Below are 20,847 nucleotides of genomic sequence, written 5' to 3' on the forward strand. Positions count from 1 at the left end.
AGAGATGAGGTCATTAGAACCCAGTACAGTGTGACTTATTACATGTATAGAAATGTCACACACCAAATCATATCCCCACACACAGAACTACTAGAAGTAAGCTTTAATACAACCCAAGTAGGAGTCAGAGACTATACCCTTCTTTCCTCTCTCCCCCAAGCCCTGCCTCTACCCTCCCTCTCTACCTACAGGCAAGGGGAAGAAGTTGGCATGGATTAGTGTGGGGAAGAGTGGGTGGCAGAGTGAGGACAGGGACACCTAGAGCAGGGAGCATCATGCAAGCCAGAGTTTTCCAGAGGGTTGGGAAATCAGGCATCAAACACTGAGGAGACCATATGAAAATACGTGGTTCAGAAAGTTAGAAGTAATTATGGTCAGAGTCTCAGAGCTAAGAAGACATGAAGATATGAAAATAAGGAAGTCATTCAGGAAGGAGGAGGAGGGAGGTTCTATTTTTCAGGAACAAAGTACTCTTTAGCTTACCTTTTGGACCTGTCAGCCAGTTGGTGCATGCTAGGTGAGAGGGCCTGTTTTTCTTAAAGGGCCAGAGGATGCCTGCATACACTAGTGAGGATATATATTTTTTCTTTAAAAATATATAATTAATATTTGTTAAGTTTTGAGGGGTTTTTTTTGTTTGTTTTTTTTTTAGTGATTTCAGATTAACCGATTATCTGATTTCATTACTCTAAACTTCTTGATAAGACAAAGCTCATAACCCGGCTTCTAGGCAGATGACGGTAGGGCTGACGGGAAGTTCTGACACCTGCGGTACACACACGATTTCTAAGATAATGCCAACTCTCTTCGAGCTTCTAAACAAAACGGGTAGAGTTGGATCCCTAAATAATTAATATGGAGATTCTCCCTGAGCCAAGACTCTACCGCAACCTTCTCAAGGGATTTTTTAAGAGGCAGAGGGACAGCATTCTTCCTTGTCTTGCTAGCCTGCCAGCCCAAACGTGATGTCTTCTGAACCTCCCTGTTAGCTCTTTTTTTCCTCAAAGTTTTATGAAGAGTACACATCCTCTGTTTTGATAAATTTTTAAAAAGAGGAGACCAAGAGATATGTGTTTAAATTAAAAACAGGGTGCCCAGGTGGCGCAGTGTGGTCAGCATCTGACTCTTGGTTTCAGCTCAGGTCGTGGTCTCGGGCTGTGTGCTCCGTGCAGAGTCTGCTCTCGCCCTTCCCTCTGCTCCTGAATATCTCTCTCTCTCTCTCTCTCTCAAATAAATAAACCTTAACAAAACAAAACCTACAGTATTGTGACTTTGGATAATTAAATAAGCCTTTGAGATCCTGGTCTCCTGACCAAAAAGTCGGTATCCTATCTGCCCTGCCAACTTTATAGGTTATTAATGAGACTGAGTCTAATAAACATGAAAATTCTTCAGACATCTTCCCAATGGAAGTATTACTGTTACCTAAGCCCTCTTATATTGTTCAGTTGACTAGATGGTGACATATTTTACTCATGCTTTCTCACCATTTATCGCCGGAGATGCTCATTTTAAATCTCCATGTAGAAATCCCGGCACATAGGCATGAATATGGGTGCCGTGTGCCTCATTTCATTCTCTAGGGAATGGTCAGACCACATCACTCCCACGGGCTTCAGTCAAGGGACTAACCACAGGCCTACCACACTGCAGACTCTTCTGACCTAAAGCCCTTCTCACACAGACATTGCTATTTAAAAAGCTAATGAGAAAATACAAATGGCCCCAGGCCCCACCCACTACCTGAAGTGAAAAGCCAGAATGGAAGATAGTCATTCCCATGAAGCAGATGACTACAGCAGCCTATGTTCCTGTTGTAAACAGCCACACCGTAAAGGACATCTTCCTACAAGCCCACTAGACCTTCCCCCCGCACTTCCTGGCCAGAGCCCAGTTGGGTTCCCTCAGGAACAAGTTCAGTGAACTCTAAGGATGGTCAGGCTTTTCTGCTTTGACCTAATTGATCAGACTCAGAAACTTGAAGGTAAGACAGACTCTCACAACCAGGAGTTCCGCCGTTGTATGCATCTGGCCTTTGTTTTCTCTCACTGCTACAACAAATACTCTTCAGATCCCCTGAGGGAAGAGAAACGGGAGGAAAGGGCCAGGAGCCCGTGGCAAGCAGGGAGACTCTCCTGCTCCACCTTGGCCTGGGGCACTTACCTGTCATGGGTCTTGCGAGGAATGAGTCCTACAGTGGAAGGAGCAAAAAGCAGCCTTTCAGGGGAAGGTTTGGGGAGGTTTCAGAGCCTGGGCGGTCCTAACCCTGTGAGGATGGAGTTATGGTTTTATACTCTTAGGAGACTGGAAGAATGATTTCCTACAATCTGAGACTCTTAGATGTCTGCCTGTCGAGCAGGCACAATACTCTCTCTCCCACTTTTTCCCATTTTTAGAACAAGATCTTTGCTTTTCTATCTTGAATATCTCATATACATGACAAAGTAATAGTGAAAGGCATTATTTGATGTCCAGTCAGGGAGATCATTCGGTCAGGATTGAAGGTTTGAATGGGGTGGGCCACATGGGAAAACCAGTTAAATAAGTCAAATATGTTGTTTAAGCAGGAGGGGCCTGGTATGGCTATCAGAAAGCAGATGATGAACCCAAGAGACTAAAAATCCCAGGAAAAAAGAACAGGGAATGACAGGCCACAGGAAGCACAAATGTTAAAGCAGCAGGTGTGTTTGTGTACTTTCTCTGTTGTAACGTGGCCCTGTGCCTGGGCCAAGGGTGAAGGGCTAAGGAAGGGTCTGCAGGAGCTGAATAAAGACTGTAGGAATAATAGGGCCTGAAGGCCCAGACTAGTATTCAGGTGGGTTCGAATCCCAGCTGGCCCCCGCCTACGAGATCTGACCTTGACAGAGTTATTTATATTCCTTATGTTTCAGTTTCTTCATCTGTAAAATAGATACTTCCAAAAAAAAATTAAGATTAAATGGGCCCATGTAAAGCCTGAGCCCATTTCCTGGCATATAGTTAATGCTCCATAAATACTAGCTAGTGTAAGTATTCCTACTATACAGGGATCTCACGGGGATGTTGAAAATACTAAGTGAACCAATAGATGTAATATGTTTGGCACAGTGCTCAACACAGTAGTTACTCAGTAAAGGACAGCTATAGAGAACCAGGAAATGTCTGTTTTAAGGGGCATGAAGGCAACAAAGAGCTAGGCAGAGGGTTGAAAATAAGCATGTTGGAATCAGGATACATCCCGAATGACATGGCGTTGGCTAGAGGGACTCCGATTGGCGGATGAGTGACATAGACACGCAGACCAGGCAGTGGAGGAGTTGGGAATTGGGGCAGAGAGATAGCAAGGGGGCACGAAGAGGGCAATGACTAATTTTGAGAAAAATAGCTGCTCCAGCCAGAAAGTCACCACTTACAAGAGTCTAAGTGGCCAATTCCGAAGTCTGGCTAGGCTAGGACCGAAAAGTAAAAATAAATGAATTGACCCCACCATGTCTTATTCAGCTGGGAATACGGCAGGACCAGTATGTCCACTGCTAAATGAAAGATAGATGATTCATCTGTGTTCAACTTTAGCTTCCTGTTAGAGAAATTACTTGAGTCTGTAGTTCAGAATAATTAGGTACCCATGCTACAAGTTCCAGAGCCGTCCTCCTAGAAAACTGCCAACAAACGACAGTGTCTTGGAGAAACCTGAGCTTCTGGTGGGACTGTCTTGTTAAAAGAATATTACAAGCGTGGCTTTAAGCCTTTTGCAGCCTTGACTACCCAACACTTGACAAAGATAATTGTTTAGGCCTGGAGCTTTTATTACCTTAGGAAAACCAGGACAGAGAGGGGTTGCTTATCACAGTGAATTAATTATGAGACTTTTTTTTTCAGGTGGTAAGTACCCAGCATTTCTGTTCAGAGTAAATTTTAAAAGCTTTTCTATCAGCATCTACTTTAAAATGAGCGAAACATGCCAGCAGATTATTAGACCATCTTTAGGTCAAATCTATGTTTCATTTATGTTCTGTGTACGTTCAAAGGACAATATATGCCAGAGAAACACACATCATGGAATTATACTTCAGTCTGTCTGGGAGAGCAAAACCAAGACCATTCAAAAGCTCTGAAGTAAAGAACACCTTAACTTTGACCAAAAAGCAAATTTTACTTTTTAATCTACCCTCACTTGCATTATGCAGCTTTGCTCAAAGTGACACCCTGACCCCGACTCTCCTAGAGAAGCAGTCTTGGCTCATCTCTTTGGATATTAGACATGGGTCCAGTTATTGTTGTAGTTTTTATATAGATCATTCCAGAAACCCCAACCCAGGGCTCAGATGGAGCTCTTTGGTGGGGGTGAAGGGAAGGAGTGAGGCAAAGCCTGTGGTCGCTAGCCGTGGTCAGGGGGCTCGGGCTCATCATTAACATCCACCTGTAATTCCTCCACACGATGAGAGCACCTGGGCCTCTGGTCTTTAACATCTCAATCACCGTTATATGGTCCTACCTCTAAGTTACTGTCTAAGTTTTAAAAGTAAGATTAGAGCCAAAAGTGAGAATGTTCATTAACTTTACATATTAAACATAATGAACATACACTTTGAGTTGCCAGTCATAAGAATGGAGAAATGAAGCATTGGTTATAGGTTTCCCAAATGAGATAACAGTGGAGATCTTTCTGTACTATGCTGTGTTATATTATGAGACTTCCAGAATTCTGAGGCCTGAGAAAGCAGAAGTCACACTGATGCTTAGAATGTGTCCTTAAATATCATATTAAAATGAGACTACTGTGTTTTCTTTGCTAAAAAAAAAAAAAAAAAAAATTGTAAACTTCCCTCGTGTGTGTGTGTGTGTGTGTGTGTGTGTGTGTGTGTGTGTGTGTATCCCTGCCTCTGGATAGTCTGTATAATATTTCTGGGATAATTTAAGATGAAGAATCCATAAAAGGTAAACATGAGCACAAGTAACTATAAGGCATCGTCAGATTAAATTCTTATGATTCATTAACCATCCATTAAAGTAACTCCTCAAGGCTAGTCCGCCAGGGCAGCAACTGGTGCGTCTGCACATCCCCAGTGAATCGCAAGGAGCCGCCTGTGCCCTGCAGGCATCCCTTGGCATCCATTCTCATCAAGAATCATGCAGGAAGAAATAACTGCAGACTGAAGCCTCCTCATTCCATTGTTCAGCACGAGTCTCAGAAAGGAGAGTGTAACCCAAAGATGCAGTGATTTTTGTGCCACACCTTGGCAGCCGGTTCTGGCAGAGTAGACCTAGTTGAGCATGTTTTGTACGTGTGTCATGTGCCACCTAGTGGTCAGTGTGCCTGAATTAGTGAAAAGGAAAATGGTCCTTTCTGGTCCCTTATGCCCCCTTGGCAAACTGTCCACACATGATTTGAGCAGCAGCAGGAGGTGTGACGCTGTGGGTTGTTATTTGGGAATGGAAAAAAAATCTATTAAGAGCCATATGTTGAACCCAAATTATTGGAGGGGGAAAAAAACAGTGGTATTATAGTTATTATGCAAGCCAGAGGTTGCAAATCAATGGCATTTGGCCCACAGAGCACTTTTCCCGTTTTATTTTATTGAGGTAGAATTCACATATATAGTATAGTGCACAACTGTCCAGTGCAGAGCTTGATACATTTTTACATTTGTCAAGTTTATGTAGGTATAATCTGCATAATCACCACACGGATCAAGATCTCAAACACTTCCAGAATCCCAGAAGCCTCCCTCCATCAGGGCTTAGAGATAACCCCTCTTCGGAACTCTCACTGGGAATTCTCAATAGCATCATTAAAGTCAATACTCCTGACCCGAACCTCCAAGAAAGGATAAAATCCTGTACTCGCCCCTTCAACCGTGTGCCCCAAAAGGAACAATTTCCTCATCAAACATTCTGTAGCTAAACAAAGACCCCATTTCCTGGGCTTGCTGCTTTTCAGAGTCCTGGTGGCATAATGAGATCTCCCCCTCCAGTCTAAATTCCTGATACCTTGTTTTTCTTACCAAGCTTCTCACCTGAGAGATATATCCACTTGGTGCACTGATTGTATTTTCCCAAGTGTCTCTGCAGGCATCCCAAGTCAATTTGCAAAGAAATCCCATTACTCGTGAGCAGTATCTCAGAGTGCCACTGACTGTCATGGCAAAGCCTATGAATTCTGATGTAGCATTTCAGAAATTAATGTGAATGCCATGTCGCCAGTGACTGCATGACACCTGTTCAAATTAAGCCAAGCAAATCATAATGGTGAGAAAGGCTCTCAACCTATAATCCGGCAAAAGCTAATTTCTAATGAACAGCATAATGCACTCATTGTTGCTATTTCTACAGGACCTCTTGCTCTAGATTCCCTCTGAATGTCGAAGTATATAGTGTGTCAGGAAGCAGAGCTAGTTCTGAAATAAAATTGATTTATTCCAGAGCTGTCTTGTACATGCCTATTTACTTGACTACTAAACAAACACACAATCACCGGACATGTCTAGCGAGCATGTTATTTCCGGGCGTTTTGCAAGGTGTTGGAGGTAGAAAATCATAAGGTGTATGGGTCCTCCCTCACTACTGTGGAGTTGAACCTTGTTTAGATCTCTTGTCCTCTGGCTTGCAAACTGGTGTTTTAAAAGATGGCTGTCTCTTGGAATAATAAACAAGGGTAAAATATGGGCTTATCCTAATGTACTCCTTCTTAAGATTTTTTTTTTATTATTTATTTATTCGACAGAGATAGAGAGAGCCAGCGAGAGAGGGAACACAAGCAGGGGGAGTGGGAGAGGAAGAAGCAGGCTCCTAGCAGAAGAGCCTGATGTGGGGCTCGATCCCAGAACTCTGGGATCATGCCCTGAGCCGAAGGCAGACGCTCAACCTCTGTGCCACCCAGGCGCCCCCCTAATGTACTCCTTCTTACAAATAACTTGTATTTTTTTCTAATTATTTGTGATGTATTTGGAAAAAAAGAAGAATGTAAAGAAGAAAATACAAAATTCCGTAATGCAACAAAGAAAGCCTATAATGGCTTTATTTAATTCCTTTCAAGAAATTATAATTTTGGGTTTTTTTCTGTGTGGGTGCATATATGGACAATTGCAGTTGACCCTGGAACAACATGGATTTGAACTGCACAGGTCCACTTATACATGGATTTTTTTTCCAATAAATACAGTACAATAAATGAATTTTCCTTATGATATTCTTAATACTTTTTCTCTAGCTAACTTTATTGTAAGAAGACAGTATATAATACATATAACATACAAAGTACGTGTTGACTGTTATAGGTAAGGTTTCCGATCTTCAGTAGGCCAATAGTAGTTAAGTTTTGGGGGAGTCAAAAAGTTACACACAGATTTTTGACTGCATGGGGGGTTGGTGCCCCTAACCTGTGTTGTCCAAGGGTCAACAGTATTTATTTTATGAGGTTGAGGTGATATTACGTATTCTTCTCTATCATAAGAAACTCTTGAAACATGTTTAATTCTTGAGTGAGTTCGTAATTCCTGGAATAAGAATGAAAACTAATTCCTTGACTATTCCCGATTATTGGAAATTTTGATTGTTTGTTGTTTCTAAAACAGTTACAGAGATTTAATGTTTATGTATTTGAAATGAAGTCTTTGACTTTCTACCATACTCAAGGCCAGACCTTTTCAGAATAGTGTTAAATAATAATGGTGATGCTGGCTGGCTGTGGTCTGTTCCTGATTATAAAGGCAGTGACTCTGGTGTTGTTAAATATGACAACAACAGCTGACTTGAGTTGGGTAAAAATCATATTAAGGAAATCCTTTGAGTTCTAGTTTTTAAATGCCAGCAGAGGGGAATTGAACATTACCAACTGTCTTTCAGTGCAATTGAAATAATTAGGCTTGTCCCAATTTGGCCGATGGGCATGTCCATTATATTAACAGATTTCCTAATATTGTCCCCTTCCACCAGAATGAATTCTACTGTATTATAGAATAATATACTTGTAATGAATTGTCAAAATAAATTCCATACTATTGATTTTGAGATTTTAACATCCATGTTTATTGTACATTGTTCTTGAGAGACAGCTCGTGTGACAGGACGTAGACATACTCTGTGCATCTCATTCTGGTGTGTAAATGTGGGTTGCTGAAATTAGGGATGGGCAGCCTGTTTGTGTCCATTATTCACTCTCCCTTTTCTTTACTTCTTATCCCAACTGCACATTAAGTGAGGTTTTCTTCCTTTTGTGAACTGACAAAGTATTTTTCTTAACCTCTCTCAAAGCACTCATCCCACTCTTTCGTATATTAAAATTTTCTGTCTATCTGTCTTCTGTTCTTGCAGGAGTGGTCTATGGCCATACATGTTTTCCATCCCTACCTCTTAGCCACTAAGTGTTGTCGACCTAACCTCTCCTGCGGGGTCCCAGCAAGCGCTGCTGTGGTAGATGGTGGACATACACTTAGATGAGTTTTGCCAGCATCCTTAGGTGTCCAGACAAAGCCTTGCAGCAAGCTAAGCAGGAAAGCAAGGAAATCAGAGTGATCGCAGAATTCTGTGGGTACTGCCGTGCTTCTCTATGGCGGCAGTACGAGTCCAGGAGGAATGGGTCAACTTGTAAAGGCAGAGGAGAGGGCAGAGCAGGGACAAGAGTGAAGTGCTGAAACCAGCCCTCACGTACCTGCCCCAGGTGGATGCCCATCCTGCTCCTGATGGTGGATTACACAGAGAACCAGTTCCTTCAAATACTTCCGCCTACCTCATGTATGCACTCTTAAAATGGAGCCCATTTATTGTATTCAAATAATTTTTTTAAAAATCATTCCAAATGCTGGGTGGCTCAGTCAGTTAAGTGTCTGACTTCAGCTCAGGTCATGGTCCCTCCTGGGGTCCTGGGATTGAGAGCCCTGCCTCGGGCTCCCTGCTCAGCGGGGAGTCTGCTTCTCCCTCTCCCTCTGCTACTCCCCCTGATTGTGCTTTCTCTCTCTCTCTCTTTCAAATAAATAAAAATAAAATCTTTAAAAAAACATTCCAATACTCATCTCAAGCATCACTTCAAAATGATATCTTCCAATCGTCAGTTCTTTCCCAGAGGAAGGCTTACAAAATTAAGTACATTGTAGGGTCTCCCCAACTAGACTGTAAACCACTCGAGGACAGGGATCAGGTCTTAAGTATATTCTAACCACCACTGTGCTACGCATACAGTTTAAACTTATTAAGTAGTGTTTCTGGAATTAATTAACCTTTCTTTTCCTTGCCCTGTAATGTTATCGAATGGTATTCCTCACACTTAAAGACCAAAAGCAACTTTGAAAACAAAATAGGCCTTTTAATAAGTAGCAAGAGATAACATCACAACAAAAAACGTGAGGGAAGTTAACGGAAGAAATGACAGCAGGTGAGAGAGGAACAGCAGTACATGGTTCAAGCTAGAATTAAAATGAATGTTACAACACCAGGGAAATCTGCAGCAATGACTCTTCTAAGTACCTGGTCAGACTTCAGACCATCCTTGCAGGGCGGGACTAGTTAGTGGAGATTGTTGGCTTTGTGCTTCTGTGCAGTAACTGAAGTTCCTTGGAAGGCTGAGTGAAAAGTTGTGTTCAGTGATTACTTTCTCTTTTTCCTTAGGGTGTTAAATACCACATTATTTGAAAGCTGGGAGATCGTTGGACCTTACCCTTCCTGGTGGGTTTTTAATCTACTGCTGTTGCTAATACAAGGCTTGAACTGCTTCTGGTCTTACTTAATCGTAAAAATAGCTTGCAAAGCTATTTCAAAAGGCAAGGTAAGATGAAACTTACTGTTTCTGATATGTCCCAGAAAATTATGTTTTTGGGTTCTTCTTAATCAACAATAACATTGTTATTTCAAATTTCATGAAAACTTGAATTTTTTCTTCATAATTTAGCATAACCTCCTGGAAACACAAACCAAATTTTCATTTTCTTCTATTTAGTTAATTTTTTTTAAGTTGTAGCATTGCTTTGCTGATAAATCCCACCGATCTGCATTTATAATTTTAGGCTTAATGATGATATGTTATTTGTTGTGTTCTTTCTCTCTCTCTCTGTCTCCCATGGTCCTTCTCTGATTAAACTTGTGCCAAACAGAAATTTAATAACTTCTTTCCTTTTACGAGAAGGGTTGCTTGATGCAATATTGCCTATTTATGATTTTTTCAGTAAAACTTAGTTAAATCTCTTTGTTTAAATATGACCTCATGAGGCTGATTCAAATAACGTTTCTTGGGAGCAGTGACTTTTCCAGAACGTTCTCTGTGACATTTTCTTACTTTCATTGTTTATTCTCTTCCTTCTGCCACCCTGGAAGGCTGGGAAGTGGAACCCTTTACATGTAAGTTCCTCATACCTCTCTCTCTCCTTGTTCTGGGTACCACTTTAGCCTGTTGGAGGGGCACGCCGATGCTTTGTTTCCATGCATATTGTTCTAGCTAATCAGTTGACACTGACCAGAGGCTTTAACTGAACTGTGGCTCTCACCAGGTGCAAAGGATACTAGAAACAGCTCAGTTAGTAGTGCCCTTTGCGTGAGCCTGCATTCTGCTAAATTTTGCACCATCCAACAGAAGGAGAGGAATTTTTTTCATTGGTGTTTAACATGTTTGCTAAAAAACCAGAAATAGACAAAAGTGAAGTAGGAGAAACAGAAACGAAGCTGGGGAGAGGATTATCATGGTCCAGAATGGAGGCCTGAGCATCAACTATTGCCTGTTAGCCCTGACCACCTTGTCCCCAGTGAGGTAAACAGAGCTGGCCCCTTCCATGGGGCTCGGGACATCTAGTCACATACTGCGCAGCCAGTTCTCAGTATCAGCTCTTATATAAATCCAAAATATTTTGATCAATTAATTGTTTAGAGGTGAAAGTTCATTTTTTCTCTGGGACCTCTTATTCTTTAAGCACCTGTATTTCTGTAAAAAACACTCCTTTTCCTCCTCTGGATACAAATTGCATCAACATGCACAATGCTGTCAGCATGGTAACAGTAACTGAGACCCAAGGACAGGTGGATTCGATTACTTGTCTCCTTATTGCATTGCTGTTTCCACCAGACCTATTGTCTTCTCTCCAAATTATTCCTTCAGTCTTAGGAAGAGACGATTATGAATCTCATTGCAGATGTCAGGCTTCAGAATATCTAAACTGCCCTTGCTGTTCACCTAGGACAGTTATATTCATCTTGTCCATGGGTTACGGACTCTATGTTTCTATGGGTTATTTTGAGACCTTTTAAATTATTCCTTTCCTTGAAAGTAACATAAGTATAAACTTTTTTTTCCAAATGCAATTACAAATAATCTTACTAAGCATGCAAATGTAAATTGATCACTCTCTGAAACTGGAGTTTTCTCTCCTATTAGCAGCTTAATATGTGACTAATGGATGTCTAAATGTCGTGAGGCTTTACTCTCATGCTGTCTTTGTGACCCAAGTTTGTTTTTTAAGTTCAAGTACCCTAAATAATTCAGTCCTTTTGGTCTTTTCGGTATCTAAATTGTCTTGGAAATGGTCCTTGTGCGTTCAGTCTCGTCTCAAGGGGCATTGGAGTGAAGTCTATTTGCACTATATTTATTTGGTTGTTTGGGTTAGAAAGGAACAACAGTTCTGAGCTCTCAGACGGACTCGTCCGCACCAACCTGACAGAGATGACGTTGACCTGTAGCCACGGTGACTTCTCTAGTGGGGGGCATTGATGGCACAGAGAGGATGTGATGTGAAAAAGCCCCCAGTTCATTCTGATACACCTCCCAGGAGACTGCCAGCACATTTCTTAGAGAAAGACAGGCAGCTAGAATTGAGAAAGCTTCTACGAAGCCAGGCCTCCAGACCCCCAGGTCCCTTTTGCCTAGGGAAAAGAAGTGAATGGTGCTCAGTTACACAGAGGTCTTAACGCATGTTGGGTAAATATGCTTACCATAATTTAGACGGATAACGTAGGATAGATTCAAACTATTTTAATTTTAAAAGCAGTTGAGTGTTTTCTTAATCTCTCCCTAAATCAAGGTTCCTTGCTAGACTGTGACTTTTTTTTCTGTCCTTTATGGTAATGCATATGCTGATGCCTGAGCGTGCCGTCCTCATTATGTAATGAGTGAGACTGGGCAGAGGACTGAAGAACTGTGGAATGATGGAAGCCCATTGTGATGATCTGGTTGATAGATTTTCTTTAGGAAATATTTTAAACCAGACCTCACCCAGCAGGTTCCCCAAATGCCTCCTACTGCCATTAGTTTTTATGTAGTATATAAAACAAAATTCATACTTAATTTTGGCAGACAGAAAAGGAAAACAAATTAAGTCACAAAATAATATATTACAAAGCCAAATAAGAATGATGTTTTAAATTATCTAAGCTAGTGAATATCTCCATTAGTGTGGTTAATCCTTTACAGGATTCTCATGGGGAATGTGATCATCAGAGAGTAAATTGATCCATTTGTACCAAATTCCTACAATGCCATTCCAGTTTTACAATATGTCACTTTACCAGTTAAGAGTAGGTTTCAGGGTCTAGTACATTCTCATTGTCCAGAGGTACCTTAAAGAGGGCAGCATGTCTAGCCCCCTGTGGTGCCTAAATCCACCTACATTGCATTCCTTGATAACTGACTTCGTCACCCAAATTGCACATCTCCGTTGAAGGAAAACTAACTGTTATGGCAATGTTCCTATCCTCTTCGATTTTTAACGTTTGCATCTGTTTCCCTTCATGTATGATCACATGTACTTCTGACCATGCCATACCTTAATGATTCCTTAGGAGCTGGTTACACTCACCTTCTTGTATTCCACAGGTGTCCAAGGATGATCGAAGTGATATTGAGTCTAGCTCAGATGAGGAAGACTCCGAACCTCCAGGGAAGAGCCCTCACACTGCGACCACCACCAATGGGACCAGTGGTACCAACGGGTACCTCCTGACTGGGTCTTGCTCCGTGGATGATTAATTACTGAAAACTACAAGTCCCGAACAAAGTGAACTGTTTGTTCCTGGAAGTATTTAATAAGTTGCAAATGCAGTTCCTTTCATTATATCTCAGCACCAGAAACAAAAATTAGGATTATCAAAGCATTTTGAATAGTGCACTGCCATATGTCCTGTCTGTGAATGAAGAAGAATTACCATTCTCTATACGTAGGCATGCTGTATGTAATTGACACAAGGGAACAGTATTTGCATTTGTACTGTCTTAGAATATTATTTATATTTCATTTTTGTTTGTAAATCTGTGGACAAAAGAAGGTTTCCTCACTCCTTTTACTCTCTGGGTTCATGACAGTGAGGGAGGTGCTCCATCTGCTTCTACCCCTTTCTATTGCTGTAACTGAGTTCGATAGGAGCATCAGCTTAATTTGTCACTTAGAGCAAGCAAAACCCAGTGCAAGATTCTCGTGCTGCTCCAGATAGATTTGCTTTCTTTGTGTTACAGTGCCTGTTTTGAAATTGCCTATATAGCCTCAGTGACCATTTTCCCAGTGTAAAGTTTAAGCAGGATGAGCTAGGCTTTTTAATTGTCACTCTTCGTGGTCAATTAGCAGTTCAAATTAAAGAGTATGGTTCTTTGAGAACTTTAAAAAACTGTTTTGTGTTAAATTTTGGAATAGACATCATTCCTTGTACACATGGCCAAGATGTCTTCAGTGAGTCTGGTAGCTGGCTGGAGATGAGCTTTGTAGGTTACAGAGGTTTGGCTTTTTGTTTGTTTTTGTTTTTGTTTTAATTCCCTCTTATGAGGTCAGTGCTCTGGCTCTGAAGGAGAACCTTTGCTTAAGGTCATAGTTACAAACAATGACATCACTCTTACTACTGGGAATTTGTCCCGTGATCTGAGAATAACAGAAAGAGAACAGCTGATTTCAAGCAGATTTCAGCACTACCCCTATAATTACCACAATCTTCTGTCACGTCATGAAAAAAAAGAAGCTAAGTATATTTTGGCACAGCAAAGGAGACTGAACAGTTGGCGAAGGTCAGCTCTGGCGCAAAGCACTTTATTGCAACCAGCATTCGAGGAAGTGCCCTCTCTAGTATTTGATCTTGGTGTTTTGATTTTTCTGAGCAAAATAAAGCCAATGGGAGAAGGACGATTTTACTTTGTCTTTTCTCCTTAAATAGGACCCAGAGTGACTCTCCTGTTGCTAGAAATTGAGCAGTGTTGCACTTGAAGGCCTTTGGTTTGCTTCTTTGAAGATTTGTTCGGTTTCCAGGAATTTTTATTCAAACGGAGCTATTTCCAGAAAAAATAACAAAAATTCTACTGGACTATGGCAATAGCAGCAATGAGAAAGACTGCTGAAAAGTAAGTTGCTATAGTCTCCTATATGGCAGTGTTATTTAAGTATAAATAAGAAAACCATTCACATAAACCAAAGATGTTATCTCTTTTCCTTCCAACTTTTCGTAAGAGGGGATAAAAAGGTATTACAAACACTTATTTCATAAACAAAACAAAACAAGAGTCCAAAACCACAGTGCAGTAACATAATTGTGTGAGTCAGGGGAGAGTGAAGACAATAGCCCCAGAAATACTAGGGAGTGCATGTCCTGCTTACGGCCATTCACATTCGATTCAAATTTTTGAAAAAATTGAAATAAATCTTTGTACCCACAATTTGCAGCCTGTGTGCTAATAGTTAAAATAATGCTCCCAAACAAAAACCCCACCCCATAATATTAAATCTTTCCCCACCTACGTAGGAAATAGTCTGTTTCTGATAAGGCCCAGAGTAATAATTGAAGAGGCTTAGACATATGTCTGCTTGTTTATTGAGAAAACAGTGCAACTAATTCTTCTCCTAAAGCCTTATTATTTTATTGCACAAAACGGGGGTATGTCTAGGAGTGTAATTTGTGGATGGTTTGAGACCAGTCATAAAACATCAAAATTACTTGTTAGTCATCTGAACATCTGCTAAAATGCAGATACAGAAAATGAAACAGCAAGCATGTTACAGCTGAAAACTGTTGAGAAGGTGAAAGTTTCCTTTCTTATCGACTAAAATATGGAGAAGAAGAGTGGATTGTACCTTGCTTTAGTGTCTAGAGCAAGTCCTCACAAAGGGAGAAATAAACCAGAGAACCACAGTGTCTTCAAATTTGGATCATCTGATACCCTACAACAGAAGAAGAATTTCTAAAGATTGGCTTGTAAATTAATGGTTTTGCGGAGTTGCATGAAAAGATGTAAATTGAGTCTGTCCTTAGCAGAGACAAATCTAAGCAGTTTTTTGTTTTTCCCAAAAGTCTCTTGGAAGGAGGACTGAGAATACTCAGAGCCACAGTGACCAATGACGTTAACTTAACACAGTCCCCTCTGTATCTATAGATTTTTATTTCATTTTGCATTTTAGGGCAAAGAGCTCTTTTTGATTAATCAAAGTGGTGTTTGTAGACCTGTTAAGATGCAAAAATAATATATTTCTGTCTACTCCTCCCCCTTATCATGGTGGCATGATAAGACTGAGAGAGAAAAATATGTGAAATATCTTATCTTCTCCTTTTGCCAGGCCATAGCTTTGGAAGTGTATTTCGTAAATTCAGCTGTAGGTTACTGAGAGTGTTGTTTCCCATTAATGATCTTAGCCCGTGTTGATAGTTCCTTCCTCCTGCTCATATTCAGACCTTTCCAGGGTACCAAGGGGTGTGTAGGAAGGAGTCTAGAAAAAGTAATATTTTATTCTCTAATGCTGTATAGCTTTTCTAGATCTCTTAGTGGAGAAAGAAGTAGAAAATCAAGTAGAATTTGGCCTTGGGTCAATAAATGATATGACAATGTGTGCGCTATGTACATACCTGTATGTTTCTCCAGAAACATAAAACCAAAATAGCACTGACTCATCCTTATCCATATTTTTTTTTCATAAAAATGATCCACCATATACAAGAGAAACTCCCCGCCTCCCTCTCAACTTCCTGTTCATGCCACTCACCCAGCTGAGAGTTGGTAGGATCCTTTCTCTTGCCTCAGGCTAAGATCGTAGAGGGCCTAAGGTCAGCATATAAGCCAAATGTAGTTCACATTTCCAAATTTAGTGGTGGTACACATGTGGAGAATAGAAGACTAACTATCAGTATTTTAGATGATTAAGCTGAATGTTGGGAAAAAATGCATATGGTTGCTGTTTCACCCCAAGGTTTTATTAACATCCAATTCCTGCCAGGCTGCTAGACAGATGGTGTCCTGAGGTACCATCAGATAATGAAACAGGTATTGGACAAAGATGAGCTAGGAGGAAAGGTAGGCTCCCCAAAGAAAGCAGGCAGTTGGGTGAAAGAAATAACTCTTTAGTGAGATAAAATCAGACCACGTTTTGCCAAAATGGTGGGTGAACCTCAAAATGTCCCATTCTGTTGCCAGCTTTCCATTCTGAGTATTCGATAGAGGTTGGATTTGAGTGAACTGAATGCTTTTACCTTAGGCCGAAAGGGTCTGGATCTCCCACTTTGGGAACTTGAACCTCATTGTTATTTGGGCTGAAGTGAAAAATGAGATTTCATTTCACCTGAGTCTTTGCAAAAGAGCTCTTCAGAGAAAACTTTGTGGACACCCACGATTGTTCCCATTCTGGTCATGACTTTGTATCGATAGTTATTTTTGTCCCTTTCTCAGAAATGTTAATGCCAAAGTTGCCTGAATATCTGAGTGTTTTTTCTGAATTTGAAGTGTACAGAATAATTCCACAGGTGTTAAGAGATTCTGTTATTTGTGTAGGTGATGATGTCGTTATGTCCAGAGAGGCCTCAAGAAATCCTTTGGAAATAAAAGGTTAAATGTTTACATTTCATATGATAGTTGAGGTCTTAAGATATTAATTAGCTTACCTTTTTTTTCTGTGTCTTTGGCTGATTTCTGCTTTGTAGATAAATATGAGTATCCTTGAAATCTTTAGAACATTCGAGTAAGAAAAAAACAAATTAGATCAAAGTCAGCCTGATGAGAGAGTAATGACAAGGCACTTCAGTTTTTGAGTCACTTGTATGGGAAGAGAAAACGCGGTTGGCTCTGGTTGTTACACTTGCCGTCTAGCATGCTGTTCGTGCAAGGAACACCCTCAGTAATCAAAGCAGTTCCTGAAGTCATGCGTAATGCAGCAGGTGGTAATTAGTGCTGGCTCACTGAGGCCACACGACTCAGTTCTTGACAGTCGCAGGCCAGGAAAGGACCCTGTGGTCTGCTTTGTGTATATGGTCCCCTCCACTCCTCTAAGGGACCCTTAGTAGACACTGAGGAGGCCTGTCCGTATGTCCACACTATGCAGTTGTAACGTCTTGAGTATATATTCAGAGGGAGCATAGCTGACGCTGGTTTTCGTGGAGAAAACTTTATTAGAGAACATAAAACATGATAAGGAACAGTTTGGAAGCTCTGCAGACACCCAAAGGAGAACCATCACCTTTTCCAGGTGTTTGTCACTGAAGTTCGGCCTTGAAGCCTTTGAAAGGAATGGCTTAGCAAATGGCCACAAGCTAAGACCCATCAGATCAAAGAAATAAAAGTCTCTCCAGCCCAATGGCGTATCTTACGGTGTCTTCACAAGACTAAGTATTCTCAAGGTTGCCGGGAACTGATGGGAGGGGACAGTTAGCCCAAGATCTCTCTTGTTCATCTCGTCCACCCACATTCCTTACAGCCTCTTGGAACTCTTGATAAAGAGGAAACCAAAATATTGTCACTTGTCTGCTATCAACTTCCCAATAGACTTTGGATCAGTTGTTTACCACACTTCTTTTCTCTGACCGATTCCATTTTTCTTAACAAGTATTGTGCCCAAGTAAGCTTGTTTTCCTCAACACCGGTCCACGAAGCTTGGTTTCCTATTTTGCTATATGTTGCATGGCCTGGAAACCAGGGACAACAGCTGTTGGTATGATTTCTATGTTAAGTGAAAAATTAGATTTTACAGAGATCATTTTTCCCCCTCTTGGATCTACAGTAATTTTTCTAAACTGTTGTTGTAAAACTGCCCTTAAAAAAATTAGAGGCTTTTAAAGATTTGTTGCCAAAGATAAATTAGCTCTGGAATAGGAACAGTTAGGTGGCAATTCTGGGAGTTTAACTCAGCGGTTCATTAAAGATGAAATACCCCCTCTAAGTTTGATTCCCAAAAGTTCCCTAAAGCCTCTAAGCCTATGAGTGTCATCAGCTCTCGGTGTGCCTACAGAATCGGTTACCTCCGTAGCCGTTCGTGGCAGGCAAGGGGGAGAGGGTTCATGTGGGGATTTGATTTTTCAGTTTGCAGTGAGAACTAGGATAGGTGACAAAATCTTACCTGTCTTCTTAGGACAATTCAGTGCTTGAGCGTCTCTGTCAGAAGTGGAGTGATGTACTGTTAGCCGATTAGAATTATTTTATGTATTGTTACTGTGTTTTGCTGATTTTTATATGAAAATATGATTATTTGTTCTTGATCTCTGGAAGCAATCATTATTATGAGGATCATTTTACTTTGGAAACACTTTCATAATAAAGATAAGTATTAAGAGTCAAGTGTAAACGACATTTTCAGTAAGCGCTCCTCAGCTGGTGTTGGTAATAAGTCACATCATCCTGGACAAGATTTATTTTGGGGCACATATCATCCTCCTAGTTTCTTGCAAACTTTCCTTAAATCCCAGTTATCATTATGATTACTGAAAAATAGTGTTATATTTATATGTTACACACACACACACATATTTAGCTACATATATATAACATATAACATATATATCTCTATTTTGTCAGGAATTTAGCTAAGCTACTCCATAATATTGCTGCCCCAGCATCCATTTTGTTTGCAAGGTGGCCTGCAGGGACCTTAAACTGACCTTAGCCCCTCAAACAGGTGCACGCCCCGGAGAGCAGCCCTCAGACTCACGAGCAAATGTCAGTCCTCGATCTGACTTCCCCAATAGCCCCTGTGGTCCACGGTCTCCCCTGCCTCCCAGCACCTGAATGCCTTATGTTCCCCCTAGATGAGACCACCACGGGGTTAACCAAAACCCCACTCTTTTGATTGACCCATCCAGCCTTAGCCCAGGAGGCCCAAAGCACTCTACTCATGGACCCTAAAAAAGGCATGTGCCCCAGGTCCTGTCTCAGTCTTCACCCTGCCTTCACCAACCTGTGTGGCCCCTCGAGACATGCCATGTGTGTAGCTCCCCCCATTTCTATTTCAGTTTCTCTTGTGGTGTCTTGTTGAACTTTGGTTCACCATCTGACATCTTGTGCTCCACTTAACAAATACTGACCTAGCGTAGTTAACACATTTATATGTTATATATGTAATAGGTTGCAGTGTCTCTTTGGAAATTAAGAAATAAAAACTTAAATGTTAGATTTTATGTAGTGCTTCATTCTGGAAAAACATATTAAATATTACTTACAGAGATGAGAGCTCACATATATCAAACTGCACTGATTTTTCTGAATTATGCAAAGAAGCACTTAGAACAAACAATCCAGAACCCAGCACACACAAAACCATCCCTGTCAGTGTATGCACAGCTCATAGGAGCTTGACTAATACCTTCTCTGGGTCCGTGCCCTCCTTCGTTAGGGCTTCTTTCCCTCTTTCTCTGTCTTTCCTGTGTAACTCTGTCTTCCGCAGCTGCTCTTCTGCTCTAAGCTTATGTCATCTAATATCTCCAGAGCCATAAAAATAGTACTGACATTCAACCAGACCCCCCCCACCACCAGTATTATGAAAAATAAAGCAGACGCCCTATTAAAAATTGTGCAGATATTATAGCCACCCCCGACCACAATCTGATTCCAAGCGTGACTTCTCCTAATAAACTACCGAAATTGCTCTGAGGCAGAGAAAGATAGGCTGTGAGCTAATACACCTCTTGGAGAAGCCACGAACTCTTCTAGTTCTGTGAGCAAAGCTAATCCGAGTCCACAAGCATCCCTCCAAAATGGCCACAACGCAGTTCAGCCTCTCTAGGCCCCTGCCTGCTGGGGCTGCCACATCCAGCCTCGGCACCTGTTATTTCTGCCCCCTGATTCTGTTTCCAGCAGCCCTGCACTTGCTTCACTGGACGCAGTGACAGCAGTGCCGACAAGAGTGACAGACGGCATGACAGCCAGCCACGGGGGTCGGACACCCAGATCTACCAGGATGAGGAGTGATCCCTCAGGACCAATGACCATGGCGACCGGAGCCTGAGGGCCACAACCTTGGTTATCCCCAGAGCTGCTGTAGCCTGAGGAACCAGAAGTTCTATCATTCCTGAACCCCGAAGTTAAAAAAGTACAGAAAGCCTGTATCCGTCAGACTCCAGGCAGGAAACAGAAAGTCACCGTCAGATGATTCAGCTGGAGAAACTTCAAGAAAAGGACTGCCGTCAGAGGCACGGGCAAGACGAGAAGGTCAAACATGGAAGGTAAAGCAGCCAGAGGCCAGCAAGCCCGGGAGCCGCTAGCGCCTGAGCTGGGGCCGGAGGCGGTGAGAGAGAGCAGCTCGGAGGAGAGGCCGCCCCGCGGGCTGCGGAGCAAAGACTCGGCCCTCTCTCTCCCTGCTGGCTCATGCCCTCTCTCCCTGCTGGCTCATGCCATCTCTCTCCCTGCTGGCTCATGCCATCTCTCTCCCTGCTGGCTCATGCCCGCCCCCTCCCCACGGGCTGAACTCAGCCAGAAAGCTGCCAGAGGGGACAACGGAGGTGTAGATGGTGGGGGTCAGTCCCTCGCCGGCCAGAGCAGAGATCTGGGGGGGAGGAAACAGAGGGGCCCGCATGACTGTTGCCGCAGCCCCACCTGGAGCCTGGCCCCGACTGGCGCACGAGGGATGTGTGCTGGAAACAAATGAGCCCGGTCCCGAGCATGCTGGTAAGAGGCGAGCTCTCAGCAGTTAACGCTCCCTCCGCTGCGGAAGCAAGATGAGCGAGAGA

At 42.0% G+C, this 20,847-nt stretch overlaps 1 protein-coding gene across 1 annotated transcript in view; it reads left to right on the forward strand.

Moving 5' to 3' along the window:
• Positions 1-18,458, forward strand: part of CERS6 (ceramide synthase 6) — a 293,290-nt gene extending 274,832 nt beyond the window's left edge. Inside the window, exons 9-10 of the mRNA XM_045780449.2 lie at positions 9,583-9,739; positions 12,770-18,458. Of these exons, the coding sequence (XP_045636405.1) occupies positions 9,583-9,739; positions 12,770-12,922 (310 nt within the window). The 3' untranslated portion in view covers positions 12,923-18,458. The remainder of the gene's footprint in view (positions 1-9,582; positions 9,740-12,769) is intronic.
• Positions 18,459-20,847: the final 2,389 nt, after the last annotated feature.

Source organism: Ursus americanus, chromosome 1 (assembly GCF_024610735.1).
Source record: "Ursus americanus isolate L20-20 chromosome 1, mUrsAme1.1.p, whole genome shotgun sequence".
Taxonomy (NCBI): Eukaryota; Metazoa; Chordata; class Mammalia; order Carnivora; family Ursidae; genus Ursus; species Ursus americanus.